This window comes from Oncorhynchus gorbuscha, linkage group LG11 (assembly GCF_021184085.1).
Source record: "Oncorhynchus gorbuscha isolate QuinsamMale2020 ecotype Even-year linkage group LG11, OgorEven_v1.0, whole genome shotgun sequence".
Taxonomy (NCBI): domain Eukaryota; kingdom Metazoa; phylum Chordata; class Actinopteri; order Salmoniformes; family Salmonidae; genus Oncorhynchus; species Oncorhynchus gorbuscha.
The window spans coordinates 1530369-1547453 of record NC_060183.1 but is presented as its reverse complement, the minus strand read 5'-3'; the positions used below and the strand labels follow the sequence as shown (position 1 = coordinate 1547453).

General features: G+C 45.8%; 1 protein-coding gene across 1 annotated transcript in view; it reads right to left on the bottom strand.

The window, feature by feature from the left end:
* Positions 1 to 17085, bottom strand: part of lyst (lysosomal trafficking regulator) — a 245382-nt gene that overhangs the window by 213701 nt on the left and 14596 nt on the right. The window contains 1 exon segment of the mRNA XM_046368397.1: positions 4281 to 4375. Coding sequence (XP_046224353.1) covers positions 4281 to 4375 — 95 coding nt within the window.

Sequence of the window (17085 nt, the reverse complement as noted above, 5' to 3'; positions counted from 1 at the left end):
GCTTGTTCAGGGAACTCTGGGGAGCTTTACTAACCTCTGGGGAGCTAGCTAGGAGAGGGCTAACCTCTGGGGAGCTAGCTAGGAGAGGGCTAACCTCTGGGGAGCTAGCTAGGAGAGGGCTAACCTCAGCTATGCTAGGAGAGGGCTAACCTCTGGGGAGCTAGCTAGGAGAGGGCTAATTTGGGGAGCTAGCTAGGAGAGGGCTAACCTCTGGGGAGCTAGCTAGGAGAGGGCTAACCTCTGGGGAGCTAGCTAGGAGAGGGCTAACCTCTGGGGAGCTCCAATGCCAAAACAATCATCATCAACCCAGCAAAGATTAGTCTGAGTAGGAGAGGGCTTTCCTCTCCAGTCAATGGTTTGACAATCAATAATCATCATCAACCCAGCCAAAGATTAGTCTGTGTAGGGCTTTCCCTCCAGTCAATGGTTTGACAATCAATAATGGGGAGCATCAACCCACCAAAGGGATCTGGGGAGCTAGCTAGGAGAGGGCTAACCTCTGGGGAGCTAGCTAGGAGAGGGCTAACCTCTGGGGAGCTAGCTACCCTCCAAAGATTAGGTGAGTACTTTCCCTCCAGTCAATGTGGTTTGACAATCTGGGGAGCTAATCATCATCAACCCACCAAAGATTAGTCTGGGGAGTACTTTAGGAGAGGGCTAACCTCCAGTAAATGTGGTTTGATCCAGGAGCTAGCTAGGAGACAATCTGGGGAGCTAGCTAGGAGAGGGCTCCTCCTGGGGAGCCCTAATGACTGGCGGTCCTGTTTTTAGCAGAAAATTACATTAAATGGAGATTTCACATTTTCCAGATTTGGAGGGCTAACCTCTGGGGAGCAGCTAGGGATCTGGGGAGCTAGCTAGGAGAGGGCTAACCTCTGGGGAGCTAGCTAGGAGAGGGCTAACCTCTGGGGAGCTAGCTAGGAGAGGGCTAACCTCTGGGGAGCTAGCTAGGAGAGGGCTAACCTCTGGGGAGCTAGCTAGGAGAGGGCTAACCTCTGGGGAGCTAGCTAGGAGAGGGCTAACCTCTGGGGAGCTAGCTAGGAGAGGGCTAACCTCTGGGGAGCTAGCTAGGAGAGGGCTAACCTCTGGGGAGCTAGCTAGGAGAGGGCTAACCTCTGGGGAGCTAGCTAGGAGAGGGCTAACCTCTGGGGAGCTAGCTAGGAGAGGGCTAACCTCTGGGGAGCTAGCTAGGAGAGGGCTAACCTCTGGGGAGCTAGCTAGGAGAGGGCTAACCTCTGGGGAGCTAGCTAGGAGAGGGCTAACCTCTGGGGAGCTAGCTAGGAGAGGGCTAACCTCTGGGGAGCTAGCTAGGAGAGGGCTAACCTCTGGGGAGCTAGCTAGGAGAGGGCGGTGTGAACGGTGTGTTAAGTTGTGTGTGTGGGGGGGGGGGGGGGGGTTGGCCTATGGGGAGCTAGCTAAGAGAGGAACAGTGTGCGCGCGCGCCTATGGGGAGCTAGGAAACACAGGGACTGATGGCTGGGAGCAAAGCTGAGTTAGAAGAATGACACCACTATGACAACTCCAACTCCCCACGACCACAACCGGCTGTTCCTACTGCTAAAGAAAGTGCATCTGAAACTTACAAAACACAAAGCTGTAACCGGTGGTCGACAGCTACAAATGACACAGCAAAGATTTTAACTGCGAAGAAGACAACTGTTGATGCTTTGACCCTTGTTATACCACACAATCTAGAGAGTGGTTACTCTGCCCGGAGAGCACCACCACTGTGTGTGACATTAGTTCTACAACACCAATCAATCACTGCTAATACGTCATGTTACCCATAAAGACCACACCCATTAAAACGGATAAAGAGCTCTACTTGCTCGACCATTTTAAAGTAATCAAACCAACTGGGTTCAGCCAATGAACCAATTTTATTCGTCAAAATTGGGTTGATTGGTTTGTGGCCGGGGACTTTAATGCAGGGAAACTTAATGTGATTTTACCTCATTTCTACCAGCATGTTAAATGTGGAAACAGAGGAGAAAATAAATAAACTCTCGACCTCCTTTACTCCACACAGAGATGCACAAAGCTCTAGACCTCCTTTACTCCACACAGAGATGCACAAAGCTCTAGACCTCCTTTACTCCACACAGAGATGCACAAAGCTCTAGACCTCCTTTACTCCACACAGAGATGCACAAAGCTCTAGACCTCCTTTACTCCACACAGAGATGCACAAAGCTCTAGACCTCCTTTATTCCACACAGAGATGCAAAGCTCTAGACCTCCTTTACTCCACACAGAGATGCACAAAGCTCTAGACCTCCTTTACTCCACACAGAGATGCAAAGCTCTAGACCTCCTTTACTCCACACAGAGATGCAAAGCTCTAGACCTCCTTTACTCCACACAGAGATGCACAAAGCTCTAGACCTCCTTTACTCCACACAGAGATGCACAAAGCTCTAGACCTCCTTTACTCCACACAGAGATGCAAAGCTCTAGACCTCCTTTACTCCACACAGAGATGCACAAAGCTCTAGACCTCCTTTACTCACACAGAGATGCACAAACCTAGACCTCCTTTACTCCACACAGAGATGCACAAAGCTCTAGACCTCCTTTACTCCACACAGAGATGCACAAAGCTCTAGACCTCCTTTACTCCACACAGAGATGCACAAAGCTCTAGACCTCCTTTACTCCACACAGAGATGCACAAAGCTCTAGACCTCCTTTACTCCACACAGAGATGCAAAGCTCTAGACCTCCTTTACTCCACACAGAGATGCACAAAGCTCTAGACCTCCTTTACTCCACACAGAGATGGAAAGCTCTAGACCTCCTTTACTCCACACAGAGATGCACAAAGCTCTAGACCTCCTTTACTCCACACAGAGATGCAAAGCTCTAGACCTCCTTTACTCCACACAGAGATGCACAAAGCTCTAGACCTCCTTTACTCCACACAGAGATGCACAAAGCTCTAGACCTCCTTTACTCCACACAGAGATGCACAAAGCTCTAGACCTCCTTTACTCCACACAGAGATGCACAAAGCTCTCCCTCGCCCTCCATTTGGCAAATCTGACTAATACTATCCTCCCGATTCCTGCTTACAAGCAAAAAATAAAGCAGGAAGCACCAGATGCTAAACTACAGGTCTGTTTTGCTATCACAGACTGAAATATGTTCCGGGATTCTTCCGATGGCATTGAGGAGTACACCACATCAGTCACTGGCTTCATAAATAAGTGCATTGATGACGTCGTCCCCACAGTGACCGTACGTACATACCCTAACCAGAAGCCATGGATTACAGGCAACATCCACGCTGAGCTAAAAGGGTAGAGCTGCCGCTTTCAATGAGCGGGACTCTGGCCCGGAAGCTTTTAAGAAGTCTCCCTATGCAACGAACCATCAAACAGCAGCGCCAATACAGGACTCAGATTGAATCCTACAACACCGACTCAGAAGCTCGTCGGAGCTGCCCAGTGACGTGAAACTACCAGACAAGCTCTTACTTCTATGCTCGCTTCAAGGCAAGCAACACTGAAGCATGCTTGAGAGTACCAACTGTTCTAGATGACCATGTCATCACGCTCTCCGTAGCCGATGTGAGTAAGACTTTTAAACAGGTCAACATTCACAAGGCCGCAGGGCCAGACATGTACTCCGAGCATGCGCTGACCAAATGGCAAGTGTCTTCACTGACATTTTTCAACCTCTTTCTGTCAGAGTCTGTAATACTAACATGTTTCAAGCAGACCACCATAGTCCATGTGCCCAAGAACACTAAGGCAACCTGCCTAAATGACTAGCGACCGCAGCACTCATATCTGTAGTCATGAAGTGATAACGAAGGATGAGCTAACGAAGGATGAGAAATATGTTAACTCTTTTGGGATAGGGGACAGCATTTTCACTTTTGGATGAATAGCGTGCCCAGAGTGAACTGCATCCTACTCTGTACCAGATGCTAATATATGCATATTATTATTAGTATTAGAGGTCAACCGATTATGATTTTTCTTCGACAATACCAATACCAATACCAATTATTGGAGGACCAAAAAAAGCCAATATATTTTTCATTAACCTTTGACTATTGGATGTTCTTATAGGCACTATAGTATTGCCAGTGTAACAGTATAAATCGGTCGACGTCTAATCCAGACTTCTGTTGCGTAACAGGAGGGTTACAGACAAACATCCATCAGACTTGTCTTCAGGGGTCGCATTAGCTTTCAGAAATAGGCATTTTCAAAATTGCAGACCAACAAAACAAATTCATTTCATCGGAGTCAGGAAGTTCACAAAGACCTTACCAGAACTTCAGAGCATCCTTGTTGCCATGGCTGTTGTGGAGGTGGCGGACACAGTGGAACAGACACAGGAAACTCTCCAGGCACTGAAGACTGACCTGAGAGGGGAGAGAAGAGAAGGGAGAAGATTGACCTCCGGGTGTCTAAGATCAAAATAGAGTGTTCCTAGTATCTCCCCATTTAAAATGTCCACCCATAAATGTTGACGGTACGAGAAGATCTTAGCTCAGGCTCACATAGCTAGGATACGGGGCTACGTGCTACCTCACGTAGCTAGGATACGGGGCTACGTGCTACCTCACGTAGCTAGGATACGGGGCTACCTCACGTAGCTAGGATACGGGGCTACCTCACGTAGCTAGGATACGGGGCTACCTCACGTAGCTAGGATACGGGGCTACGTGCTACCTCACGTAGCTAGGATACGGGGCTACGTGCTACCTCACGTAGCTAGGATACGGGGCTACGTGCTACCTCACGTAGCTAGGATACGGGGCTACGTGCTACCTCACGTAGCTAGGATACGGGGCTACCTCACGTAGCTAGGATACGGGGCTACCTCACGTAGCTAGGATACGGGGTACCTCACGTAGCTAGGATAGCTCTTTAGGTCACCATGTCTCACCATGTCCAATAGCTCATTAAGTCACCATGTCTCACCATGTCCAATAGCTCATTAAGTCACCATGTCTCACCATGTCCAATAGCTCATTAAGTCACCATGTCTCACCATGTCCAATAGCTCATTAAGTCACCATGTCTCACCATGTCCACTAGCCAGCTCATTAAGTCACCATGTCCACTAGCCAGCTCATTAAGTCACCATGTCCACTAGCCAGCTCATTAAGTCACCATGTCCACTAGCCAGCTCATTAAGTCACCATGTCCACTAGCCAGCTCATTAAGTCACCATGTCCACTAGCCAGCTCCATGTCCACTAGCTAGCTCATTAAGTCACCATGTCTCACCATGTCCACTAGCTAGCTCATTAAGTCAACATGTCCACTAGCTAGCTCATTAAGTCAACATGTCCACTAGTGAGCTCATTAAGTCACCATGTCCACTAGCTAGCTCATTAAGTCACCATAGTCATTAAGTCAACATGTCCACTCAGTGAGCTCATTAAGTCACCATGTCCACTAGCTAGCTCATTAAGTCACCATGTCTCACCATGTCCACTCACGAGCTCATTAAGTCACCATGTCCACTTGCGAGCTCATTAAGTCACCATGTCCACTTGCGAGCTCATTAAGGCACCATGTCCACTAGCTAGCTCATTAAGGCACCATGTCTCACCATGTCCACTAGCTAGCACATTAAGTCACCATGTCCACTAGCTAGCTCATTAAGTCACCATGTCCACTAGCTAGCTCATTAAGTCACCATGTCCACTAGCTAGCTCATTAAGGAACCATGTCTCACCATGTCCACTAGCTAGCTCATTAAGTCACCATGTCCACTAGCTAGCTCATTAAGTCACCATGTCCACTAGCTAGCTCATTAAGTCAACATGTCCACTAGCTAGCTCATTAAGTCACCATGTCCACTTGTGAGCTCATTAAGTCACCATGTCCACTTGCGAGCTCATTAAGTCACCATGTCCACTTGCGAGCTCATTAAGTCACCATGTCCACTTGCGAGCTCATTAAGGCACCATGTCTCACCATGTCCACTTGCGAGCTCATTAAGTCACCATGTCCACTAGCGAGCTCATTAAGGCACCATGTCTCACCATGTCCACTTGCGAGCTCATTAAGTCACCATGCCCACTAGCGAGCTCATTAGGTCACCATGCCCACTAGCGAGCTCATTAGGTCACCATGCCCACTAGCGAGCTCATTAGGTCACCATGGCCACTCGCGAGCTCATTAGGTCACCATGGCCACTCGCGAGCTCATTAAGTCACCATGGCCACTCACGAGCTCATTAGGTCACCATGGCCACTCACGAGCTCATTAAGTCACCATGGCCACTCACGAGCTCATTAAGTCACCATGGCCACTCACGAGCTCATTAAGTCACCATGGCCACTCACGAGCTCATTAAGTCACCATGGCCACTCACGAGCTCATTAAGTCACCATGGCCACTCACGAGCTCATTAAGTCACCATGTCCACTCACGAGCTCATTAAGTCACCATGTCCACTCGCGAGCTCATTAAGTCACCATGTCCACTTGCGAGCTCATTAAGTCACCATGTCCACTTGCGAGCTCATTAAGTCACCATGTCCACTAGCCAGCTCATTAAGTCACCATGTCCACTAGCCAGCTCATTAAGTCACCATGTCCACTAGCCAGCTCATTAAGTCACCATGTCCACTAGCGAGCTCATTAAGTCACAATGTCCACTAGCGAGCTCATTAAGTCACAATGTCCACTAGCTAGCTCATTAAGTCACCATGTCCACTAGCTAGCTCATTAAGTCACCATGTCCACTAGCTAGCTCATTAAGTCACCATGTCCACTAGCTAGCTCATTAAGTCACCATGTCCACTAGCTAGCTCATTAAGTCACCATGTCCACTAGCTAGCTCATTAAGTCACCATGTCCACTAGCTAGCTCATTAAGTCACCATGTCCACTAGCGAGCTCATTAAGTCACCATGTCCACTAGCGAGCTCATTAAGTCACCATGTCCACTTGCGAGCTCATTAAGTCACCATGTCCACTTGCTAGCTCATTAAGTCACCATGTCCACTAGCGAGCTCATTAAGTCACCATGTCCACTAGCTAGCTCATTAAGTCACCATGTCCACTAGCTAGCTCATTAAGGCACCATGTCTCACCATGTCCACTCGCGAGCTCATTAAGTCACCATGTCCACTAGCGAGCTCAGTAAGTCACCATGTCCACTAGCTAGCTCATTAAGTCACCATGTCCACTAGCTAGATCATTAAGGCACCATGTCTCACCATGTCCACTAGCGAGCTCATTAAGTCACCATGTCCACTAGCGAGCTCATTAAGGCACCATGTCTCACCATGTCCACTCGCGAGCTCATTAAGTCACCATCAAATCAAATTTATTTATATAGCCCTTCGTACATCAGCTGATATCTCAAAGTGCTGTACAGAAACCCAGCCTAAAACCCCAAACAGCAAACAATGCAGGTGTAAAAGCACCATGTCCACTAGCGAGCTCATTAAGGCACCATGTCTCACCATGTCCACTTGCGAGCTCATTAAGTCACCATGTCCACTAGCGAGCTCATTAAGGCACCATGTCCACTCGCGAGCTCATTAAGTCACCATGTCCACTAGCGAGCTCATTACCATGTCTCACCATGTCCACTAGCGTCACCAGCGAGCTCATTAAGTCACCATGTCCACTAGCGAGCTCATTAAGTCACCATGTCCACTAGCGAGCTCATTAAGTCACCATGTCCACTAGCGAGCTCATTAAGTCAGATGTAGCAGAGCTGGATTGATACTGTGTCCTGTAGCAGCACAACACCAGAGCCTGACATTCAGACAGGTGGGACTTTCCAAAACAGGAAGAGCAGAGAAAGACAAGCCGCCTGACTTCAGCAGCATCACTCCCTCCCGTCTTGCTCGGTCGTCTATGCTACATTATTCAGGTGACTACCTCAGTCGTGGCCCTGCTCTGCCAGACACTGGGATGGAGGGACTGAATGGGTTGTCAGGTCCACACAGCAGAGCAGGGCCAACTGTTTAGTTTGACAGCTCACAGCATGATGTGGTGACTCAACATCCTTCCTCTGTGTATTACAACATTCAGTGGTCAACAGGAAAAGACTCCTCAAACTTCTTCCACCATCAGAGGTCTTTGTCTTAACAGTACTGGGTCTTACAGTAACTAACTTCACAGTTACTGTAAAGTGGTGTTAACTGTTTTCCAGTAACTAGGCTAGCCTTACTGTAAAACTTAGTTAGCTACACTCTCCTGTAAGAGTGCTAACTGTGTTTTACAGTAACATCAACCCCAACATTAAAACAAGAGCACACTACAAGAGCCAGACTGACCAGTGTCAAGAGAGGACAGGGCAGGACAGCAGTGGGCACCCCAGGAGGAGGTCCTGGGAGGGACAGAGGTCCTGAGAGGGACAGAGGTCCTGGACATCCCGAAGGGTATACTGGACAAGTAGCATCAGACATGCCCCACCCACCCGAGGATCAGACATGCCCCACCCACCCGAGGATCTATTTCCTGTGTTTGAGGGGTGCAACATCCACTTCACTGTGTTGATTTCTGTCACTCCTCTTTCAGACTCTTGTGCCTGTCATTGCTTGTGCCTGTCATTTTTTCCCTGTAACGTTACGACTGCAGAAATGTTTGTAGTGATCCATCAAACACACCCAGGTAATGGCTGAAATGGGCTCAACAGAATACATTCTTTCATTAGCGTCGATAAAGCTAAATCTTTGGTCAGTGAATTAACGCTTCGACAGGGCCTTCGGAAAGCATTCACACACCTGGTCTTGTTAAACATTTTGTTGTTACAGCCTTCGTTTACAAATGGATTCAACTGGTATTTGTTGTCACTGGGCTACACACACACACACACAATACTTCATAATGTCAACGTGGAATTATGTTTTTAGAAATGTTTACAAATCAATCTAAAAAATGCACAGCTGAAACGTGAATAAGTTTTAATCCTTGTTACGGCACGCCTACAGCTGAAACGTGAATAAGTATTAATCCTCCTTGTTATGGCACGCCTACATCTGAAACGTGAATAAGTATTAAACCTCCTTGTTATGGCACGCCTACAGCTGAAACGTGAATAAGTATTAATCCTTGTTATGGCACGCCTACAGCTGAAACGTGAATAAGTTTTAATCCTTGTTACGGCACGCCTACAGCTGAAACGTGAATAAGTATTAATCCTTGTTACGGCACACCTACAGCTGAAACGTGAATAAGTATTAATCCTTGTTACGGCACGCCTACAGCTGAAACGTGAATAAGTATTAATCCTCCTTGTTATGGCACGCCTACATCTGAAACGTGAATAAGTATTAAACCTCCTTGTTATGGCACGCCTACAGCTGAAACGTGAATAAGTATTAATCCTTGTTATGGCACGCCCACAGCTGAAACGTGAATAAGTATTAAATCTCCTTGTTATGGCACGCCTACAGCTGAAACGTGAATAAGTATTAAATCTCCTTGTTACGGCACGCCTACAGCTGAAACGTGAATAAGTATTAATCCTTGTTATGGCACGCCTACAGCTGAAACGTGAATAAATATTAATCCTCCTTGTTATGGCACGCCTACAGCTGAAACGTGAATGAGTATTAAACCTTGTTATGGCACGCCTACAGCTGAAACGTGAATAAGTATTAATCCTCCTTGTTATGGCACGCCTACAGCTGAAACGTGAATAAGTATTAATCCTCCTTGTTATGGCACGCCTACAGCTGAAACGTGAATAAGTATTAATCCTCCTTGTTATGGCACGCCCACAGCTGAAACGTGAATAAGTATTAATCCTCCTTGTTATGGCACGCCTACAGCTGAAACGTGAATAAGTATTAAATCTCCTTGTTATGGCACGCCTACAGCTGAAACGTGAATAAGTATTAAATCTCCTTGTTATGGCACGCCTACAGCTGAAACGTGAATAAGTATTAATCCTTGTTACGGCACGCCTACAGCTGAAACGTGAATAAGTATTAAACCTCTTTGTTATGGCACGCCTACAGCTGAAACGTGAATAAGTATTAATCCTCCTTGTTATGGCACGCCTACATCTGAAACGTGAATAAGTATTAAACCTCCTTGTTATGGCACGCCTACAGCTGAAACGTGAATAAGTATTAAATCTCCTTGTTATGGCACGCCCACAGCTGAAACGTGAATAAGTATTAAATCTCCTTGTTACGGCACGCCTACAGCTGAAACGTGAATAAGTATTAAACCTCTTTGTTACGGCACGCCTACAGCTGAAACGTGAATAAGTATTAAACCTCTTTGTTACGGCACGCCTACAGCTGAAACGTGAATAAGTATTAAACCTCTTTGTTATGGCACGCCTACAGCTGAAACGTGAATAAGTATTAAACCTCTTTGTTACGGCACGCCTACAGCTGAAACGTGAATAAGTATTAAACCTCTTTGTTACGGCACGCCTACAGCTGAAACGTGAATAAGTATTAAACCTCTTTGTTACGGCACGCTTACAGCTGAAACGTGAATAAGTATTAAACCTCTGTTACGGCACGCCTACAGCTGAAACGTGAATAAGTATTAAACCTCTTTGTTACGGCACGCTTACAGCTGAAACGTGAATAAGTATTAAACCTCTGTTACGGCACGCCTACAGCTGAAACGTGAATAAGTATTAAACCTCTTTGTTACGGCACGCCTACAGCTGAAACGTGAATAAGTATTAAACCTCTGTTACGGCACGCCTACAGCTGAAACGTGAATAAGTATTAAACCTCTGTTACGGCACGCCTACAGCTGAAACGTGAATAAGTATTAATCCTCTTTGTTACGGCACGCCTACAGCTGAAACGTGAATAAGTATTAAAACTCTTTGTTACGGCACGCCTACAGCTGAAACGTGAATAAGTATTAAACCTCTTTGTTACGGCACGCATACATAAGTGCAGGAATAAAAGGTCACATTATAAGATGCATGGACTCACTATGTGAGCAAAAAGAGTGTTTAACATAATGTTTAAATGACTACCTACCTCTCTCTGTACCCCACACACAGATAATTGTCCCACAGTCGAGCAGTGAATTTCAAAAACACAAGATTCAACCACAAAAGGCCAGGGAGGTTTTCCAATGTCTCGCAAAGAAAAGCACCTACAGGTAGATTAAAAAATAAAAAGTTTAAAAAATAACTGCATATATCCCTTTGAGCATGGTGAAGTAATTCCTCACACTTTGGATGGTGTATCAATACACCCAGTCACTACAAAGATACAGGGGTCCTTCCAAACTAAGCTGCCAAAGAGGAAACCGCTCAGGGATTTCATCATGAGGCCAACGGTGACGTTGTCACAGTTTCAGAGTGTAATAGCTGTGATAAGAGAGAACTGAGGATGGATCAACAACATTGTAGTTACTCCACAATACTAACCTAATTAACAGAGTGAAAAGAAGGAAGACAGTACAGAATACAACTATTCCAAAACATGCATCCTGCTTGCAAACAAGGCACTAACGTAGTACTGCAAAAAATGTGACAAATCTATTCACTTTTCATTCTGAATACAAAGTATTGTGTTTGGGGCAAATCCAATATATTACTGAGTACCACTTGTCAGCATAGTGTTGACTGCATCATGTTATGGGTATGCTTGTAATCATTAAGGACTGGGGAGTTTTTCAGGATAACAAAGAAATGTAATGGAGTTACGCACAGAGGAAAACCTGGTTCAGTCTGCTTTTCATCAGACAGTGGGAGATGAATTCACCTTTCAGCAGGACAATAACCTAAAACACAAGGCCACATCTACACTGGAGTTGCAAACTAAGAAGACAGTGTATGTTTGAGTGGCAGAGTTACAGTTTCGACTTAATCTACTTGAAAATCTATGGCAAGACATTAAAATGATTAACAACCAATTTGACAGAGCTTGAAGAATTTTTAAAATAGGCTAATTTTGCACAATCCAGGTGTGGAAAGCTCTTACCCAGACTAACAGCTGTAACCACAGCCAAATACGCTTCCAAAAAGTATTGACTCAGAGGTCTGAGATATTTCAGCATTTCATTAACAATAAAAATCTAAATATGTTTTCATTTTGTCATTATGGGGTATTGAGTAAAGATGGGTCAGAAAAAAAATCTATTTAATCCATTTTGAATTCAGACTAACACAACATGTAGAATAAGTCAAGGGGTGTGAATACTTCCTGAAGGAACTGTAGTCTACCTACCCACACTGTCTCTGTTGGCTAGAGAGAACGTACCAATACTTCCTGAAGGAACTGTAGTCTACCCACACTGTCTCTGTTGGCTAGAGAGAACGTACCAATACTTCCTGAAGGAACTGTAGTCTACCCACACTGTCTCTGTTGGCTAGAAAGAACGTACAAATACTTCCTGAAGGAACTGTAGTCTACCTACCCACACTGTCTCTGTTGGCTAGAGAGAACGTACCAATACTTCCTGAAGGAACTGTAGTCTACCTACCCACACTGTCTCTGTTGGCTAGAGAGAACGTACCAATACTTCCTGAAGGAACTGTAATCTACCTACCCACACTGTCTCTGTTGGCTAGAGAGAACGTACCAATACTTCCTGAAGGAACTGTAGTCTACCCACATTGTCTCTGTTGGCTAGAGAGAACGTACCAATACTTCCTGAAGGAACTGTAGTCTACCCACATTGTCTCTGTTGGCTAGAGAGAACGTACCAATACTTCCTGAAGGAACTGTAGTCTACCCACACTGTCTCTGTTGGCTAGAGAGAACATACCAATACTTCCTGAAGGAACTGTAGTCTACCCACATTGTCTCTGTTGGCTAGAGAGAACGTACCAATAGTTCCTGAAGGAACTGTAGTCTACCCACATGGTCTCTGTTGGCTAGAGAGAACGTACCAATACTTCCTGAAGGAACTGTAGGTATGAGTGGATTCAGTTATTTCAGCCACATCCGTTGCTGACAGGTGTATAAAACCGGAGCACACTGCCCATGCAATCTCCATAGACAAACATTGGCAGTATAATGACCTTACTGAAGAGCTCAGTGACTTTTAACGTGGCACTGTCATAGGATGCCACCTTCCCAACATGTCAGTTAATCCAATGTCCGCCCTGCTAGAGCTGCCCCCCGGTAAACTGTGAGTGCTGTTATTGTTAAGTGGAAACATCTAGGAGCATCAACGGCTCAGCCGTGAAGTGGTAGGCCACACAAACTCACAGAATGGGACCTGAACGTGCTGAAGCGTGTAAAAAAATTGTCTGTCCTCGGTTGCAACACTCAGTACCGAGTTCCAAACTGACTCTGGAAGCAACGTCAGTACAATAACTGTTAGTCAAGAGCTTCATGAAATGGGTTTCCATGGCCGAGCAGCTGCACACAAGTCTAAGATCACCATGCCAAGCGTCGGCTGGAGTGGTGCACAGCTCTCTTTAGAAAAGTCGCTGGCCAGAATCCAAACCGTGGATTAGACAGTCTAGCTATCACTCAAATGAAAGCCAAACCCGTTACTTAGGAGAACTACTCGTGAGGTGATGATTCGTTGAAATGATCCAGTCATTAAAAAGCGTTTCATTCTTTGTATTGGTCATCTACCGTAAACATTGTCCTATAAGGAGATGAACGGATACTACAGGATGTAATTTATCCACTCATATATGTCGTAAACTCTAGTTTCAATTAGGTTTGTCCTTTAGAAGAACGCAAACAGTACGCATTGCCACGGTTACTGTCCTGGTTCCATTTATTTCTATACAATATCGATGGGAGTAATTGATTACAGTAGAACAAGCTAATCACTTCCTGTCTAGAGTGCTCCTTGTTAAAAAAACGTGGCCCACCACCTGGATTCAGCCTTATGTAGCAACATTTGAAATTGTGTTTTTTTTTTACATTAGATAAAAGTAGAGACTCTGAGCTAGAAAATTGTACATCAAACACTACAGTTGAGGAAAGTAATTCTGCTTTGAAAGTTGATCAACTTGTAATTTCACTTTTGAGAAAATGGCCTGTGAATATTTCGGTATCTAGTGAAGAGCTCCTCTTTATCTACACCCATTCAGCATCGTTCACGCCCTGTTAAGCTTTAGCCCCACCCATTCAGCATCGTTCACGCCCTGTTAAGCTTTAGCCCCACCCATCTCGTTTCGCTCTCGGGTCCGTTCAGAATGAACACTTGACTCTCTGGCTGATGATTGGTTTACCTCTGGATAACATGAAAACAGCCTAACCAGCTCTGAAGGCAAAAATGTCATTACGTTTCTTTGCCGACGTTTACTGACACCGGCCATATTCAACAGGTGTTTAGCTTAAGACACGAAGCTAGCATCCGACAGGATTACCAACAGACTGACCAGCGAAAAACCATAGAAGCTACATGGCAGACCAGTTCCAACCCCTCTCTCACCATGTCCAGCCAACTCATCATCTCAGCCAATCATGGCTGGTGGGAAGGTTGTTGACTTTCTGTGGCTTAACCAACTAGGCTCCTGATTTAATAATTATATTCATATTTACAGATGGCATACAAGTTTGTTATTAAGGCACATGAAAGTTCACGTGTTCCAGAAGACATTTCTGCCCCCCCCCAAAAAAATGGATAACATTTTGATAAAAATAAAATATATTTAAAAAAATAATCTTCAAGCAGCTCTCCTGTGAAGTCGTGCCTTGTGACATACGCCTAGTTTCCTGATACGAGTCACAGATGTCAGCGTAGAGCCGTGTCATAGTGAAACAGAAGTAAATCACAGGATTACTCATAACACAGTGTCTCGGTGCTGTTCTGGTGCAGAGCCAAAACACTACCGGGGGGCTAGGGTCAGTTTGTTATATCTGGAGTACCTTCTCCTGTCCTTTTCGGTGTCCTGTGTGAATCTAAGTGTGCGTTCTCTAATTCTCTCCTCTCTTTCTCTCTCTCGGAGGACCTGAGCCCTAGGACCATGCCCCAGGACTACCTGACATGATGACTCCTTGCTGTCCCCAGTCCACCTGGCCATGCTGCTGCTCCAGTTTCAACTGTTCTGCCTTACTATTATTCAACCATGCTGGTCATTTATGAACATTTGAACATCTTGGCCACGTTCTGTTATAATCTCCACCCGGCACAGCCAGAAGAGGACTGGCCACCCCACATATGCTCTCTCTAATTCTCTCTTTCTTTCTCTCTCTCGGAGGACCTGAGCCCTAGGACCGTGCCCCAGGACTACCTGACATGATGACTCCTTGCTGTCCCCAGTCCACCTGGCCATGCTGCTGCTCCAGTTTCAACTGTTCTGCCTTATTATTATTCGACCATGCTGGTCATTTATGAACATTTGAACATCTTGGCCATGTTCTGTTATAATCTCTACCCGGCACAGCCAGAAGAGGACTGGCCACCCCACATAGCCTGGTTCCTCTCTAGGTTTCTTCCTAGGTTTTGGCCTTTCTAGGGAGTTTTTCCTAGCCACCGTGCTTTTACACCTGCATTGTTTGCTGTTTGGGGTTTTAGGCTGGGTTTCTGTACAGCACTTTGAGATATCAGCTGATGTACGAAGGGCTATATAAATAAATTTGATTTGATTTGATTTACCTAACGACTCTGTACCAGAGAGTGCCAAAACACTACCTAACGACTCTGTACCAGAGAGTGCCAAAACACTACCTAACGACTCTGTACCAGAGAGTGCCAAAACACTACCTAACGACTCTGTACCAGAGAGTGCCAAAACACTACCTAACGACGCGGTACCGCGTGTAGGGGTGTTCCTACTACAGCCAGACAGACTGACAACATTTGACGCCTCCTGTCCTGAACATAGGACTGTCCTACATTCGATACACCTCCTGTCCTGATCATAGGAGAGACGTACATTTGATGCCTCCTGTCCTGATCATAGGAGAGACCTATATTTGATGCCTCCTGTTCTGTGTATCAGGGAAGTCACCTAAACATTTGGCCACTGAAGCCTCACTACTGAAGCTTAACGTGAAAGATGTTTCCTACTTCTTTTCAAATCATTTAACTTCTGCCATGATACTGTAATCTGTCCCAAAGCTGATCCTGAAACACCATCTGTTTTGCAGCTTCTGCCATGATACTGGACTCTGTCCCAAAGCTGATCCTGAAACACCATCTGTTTGCAGCTTCTGCCATGATACTGGAATCTGTCCCAAAGCTGATCCTGAAACACCATCTGTTTGCAGCTTCTGCCATGATAGTGGAATCTGTCCCAAAGCTGATCCTGAAACACCATCTGTTTTGCAGCTTCTGCCATGATACTGGAATCTGTCCCAAAGCTGATCCTGAAACACCATCTGTTTTGCAGCTTCTGCCATGATACTGGAATCTGTCCCAAAGCTGATCCTGAAACACCATCTGTTTGCAGCTTCTGCCATGATAGTGGAATCTGTCCCAAAGCTGATCCTGAAACACCATCTGTTTGCAGCTTCTGCCATTATACTGGAATCTGTCCCGAAGCTGATCCTGAAACACCATCTGTTTTGCAGCTTCTGCCATGATACTGTAATCTGTCCCAAAGCTGATCCTGAAACACCATCTGTTTTGCAGCTTCTGCCATGATACTGGACTCTGTCCCAAAGCTGATCCTGAAACACCATCTGTTTGCAGCTTCTGCCATGATACTGGAATCTGTCCCAAAGCTGATCCTGAAACACCATCTGTTTGCAGCTTCTGAATGATTGATGCCGTTTTGTTGTGAGACACACCGTGTTCTGTACTACCAGGCTGGAGTCTCTACTGAACTGGCATGTGTTGTTGGGACAGAGAGGAGAATACCAGGTTACAATCAACCTCATGATGTGATCATGATGTCGCCTGTAAGGTCACTGGCATCCTGACCTGCATAGTACGAATGGACAGACAGGACATGAACTAGTCATCAGCTGAGAACAGGGACCAGAGACAGACAGGACATGAACTAGTCATCAGCTGAGAACAGGGACCAGAGACAGACAGGACATGAACTAATCATCAGCTGAGAACAGGGACCAGAGACAGACAGGACATGAACTAGTCATCAGCTGAGAACAGGGACCAGAGACAGACAGGACATGAACTAGTCATCAGCTGAGAACAGGGACCAGAGACAGACAGGACATGAACTAGTCATCAGCTGAGAACAGGGACCAGAGACAGAGACAGACAGGTTACAGATACTGCATAGTCTATGAGA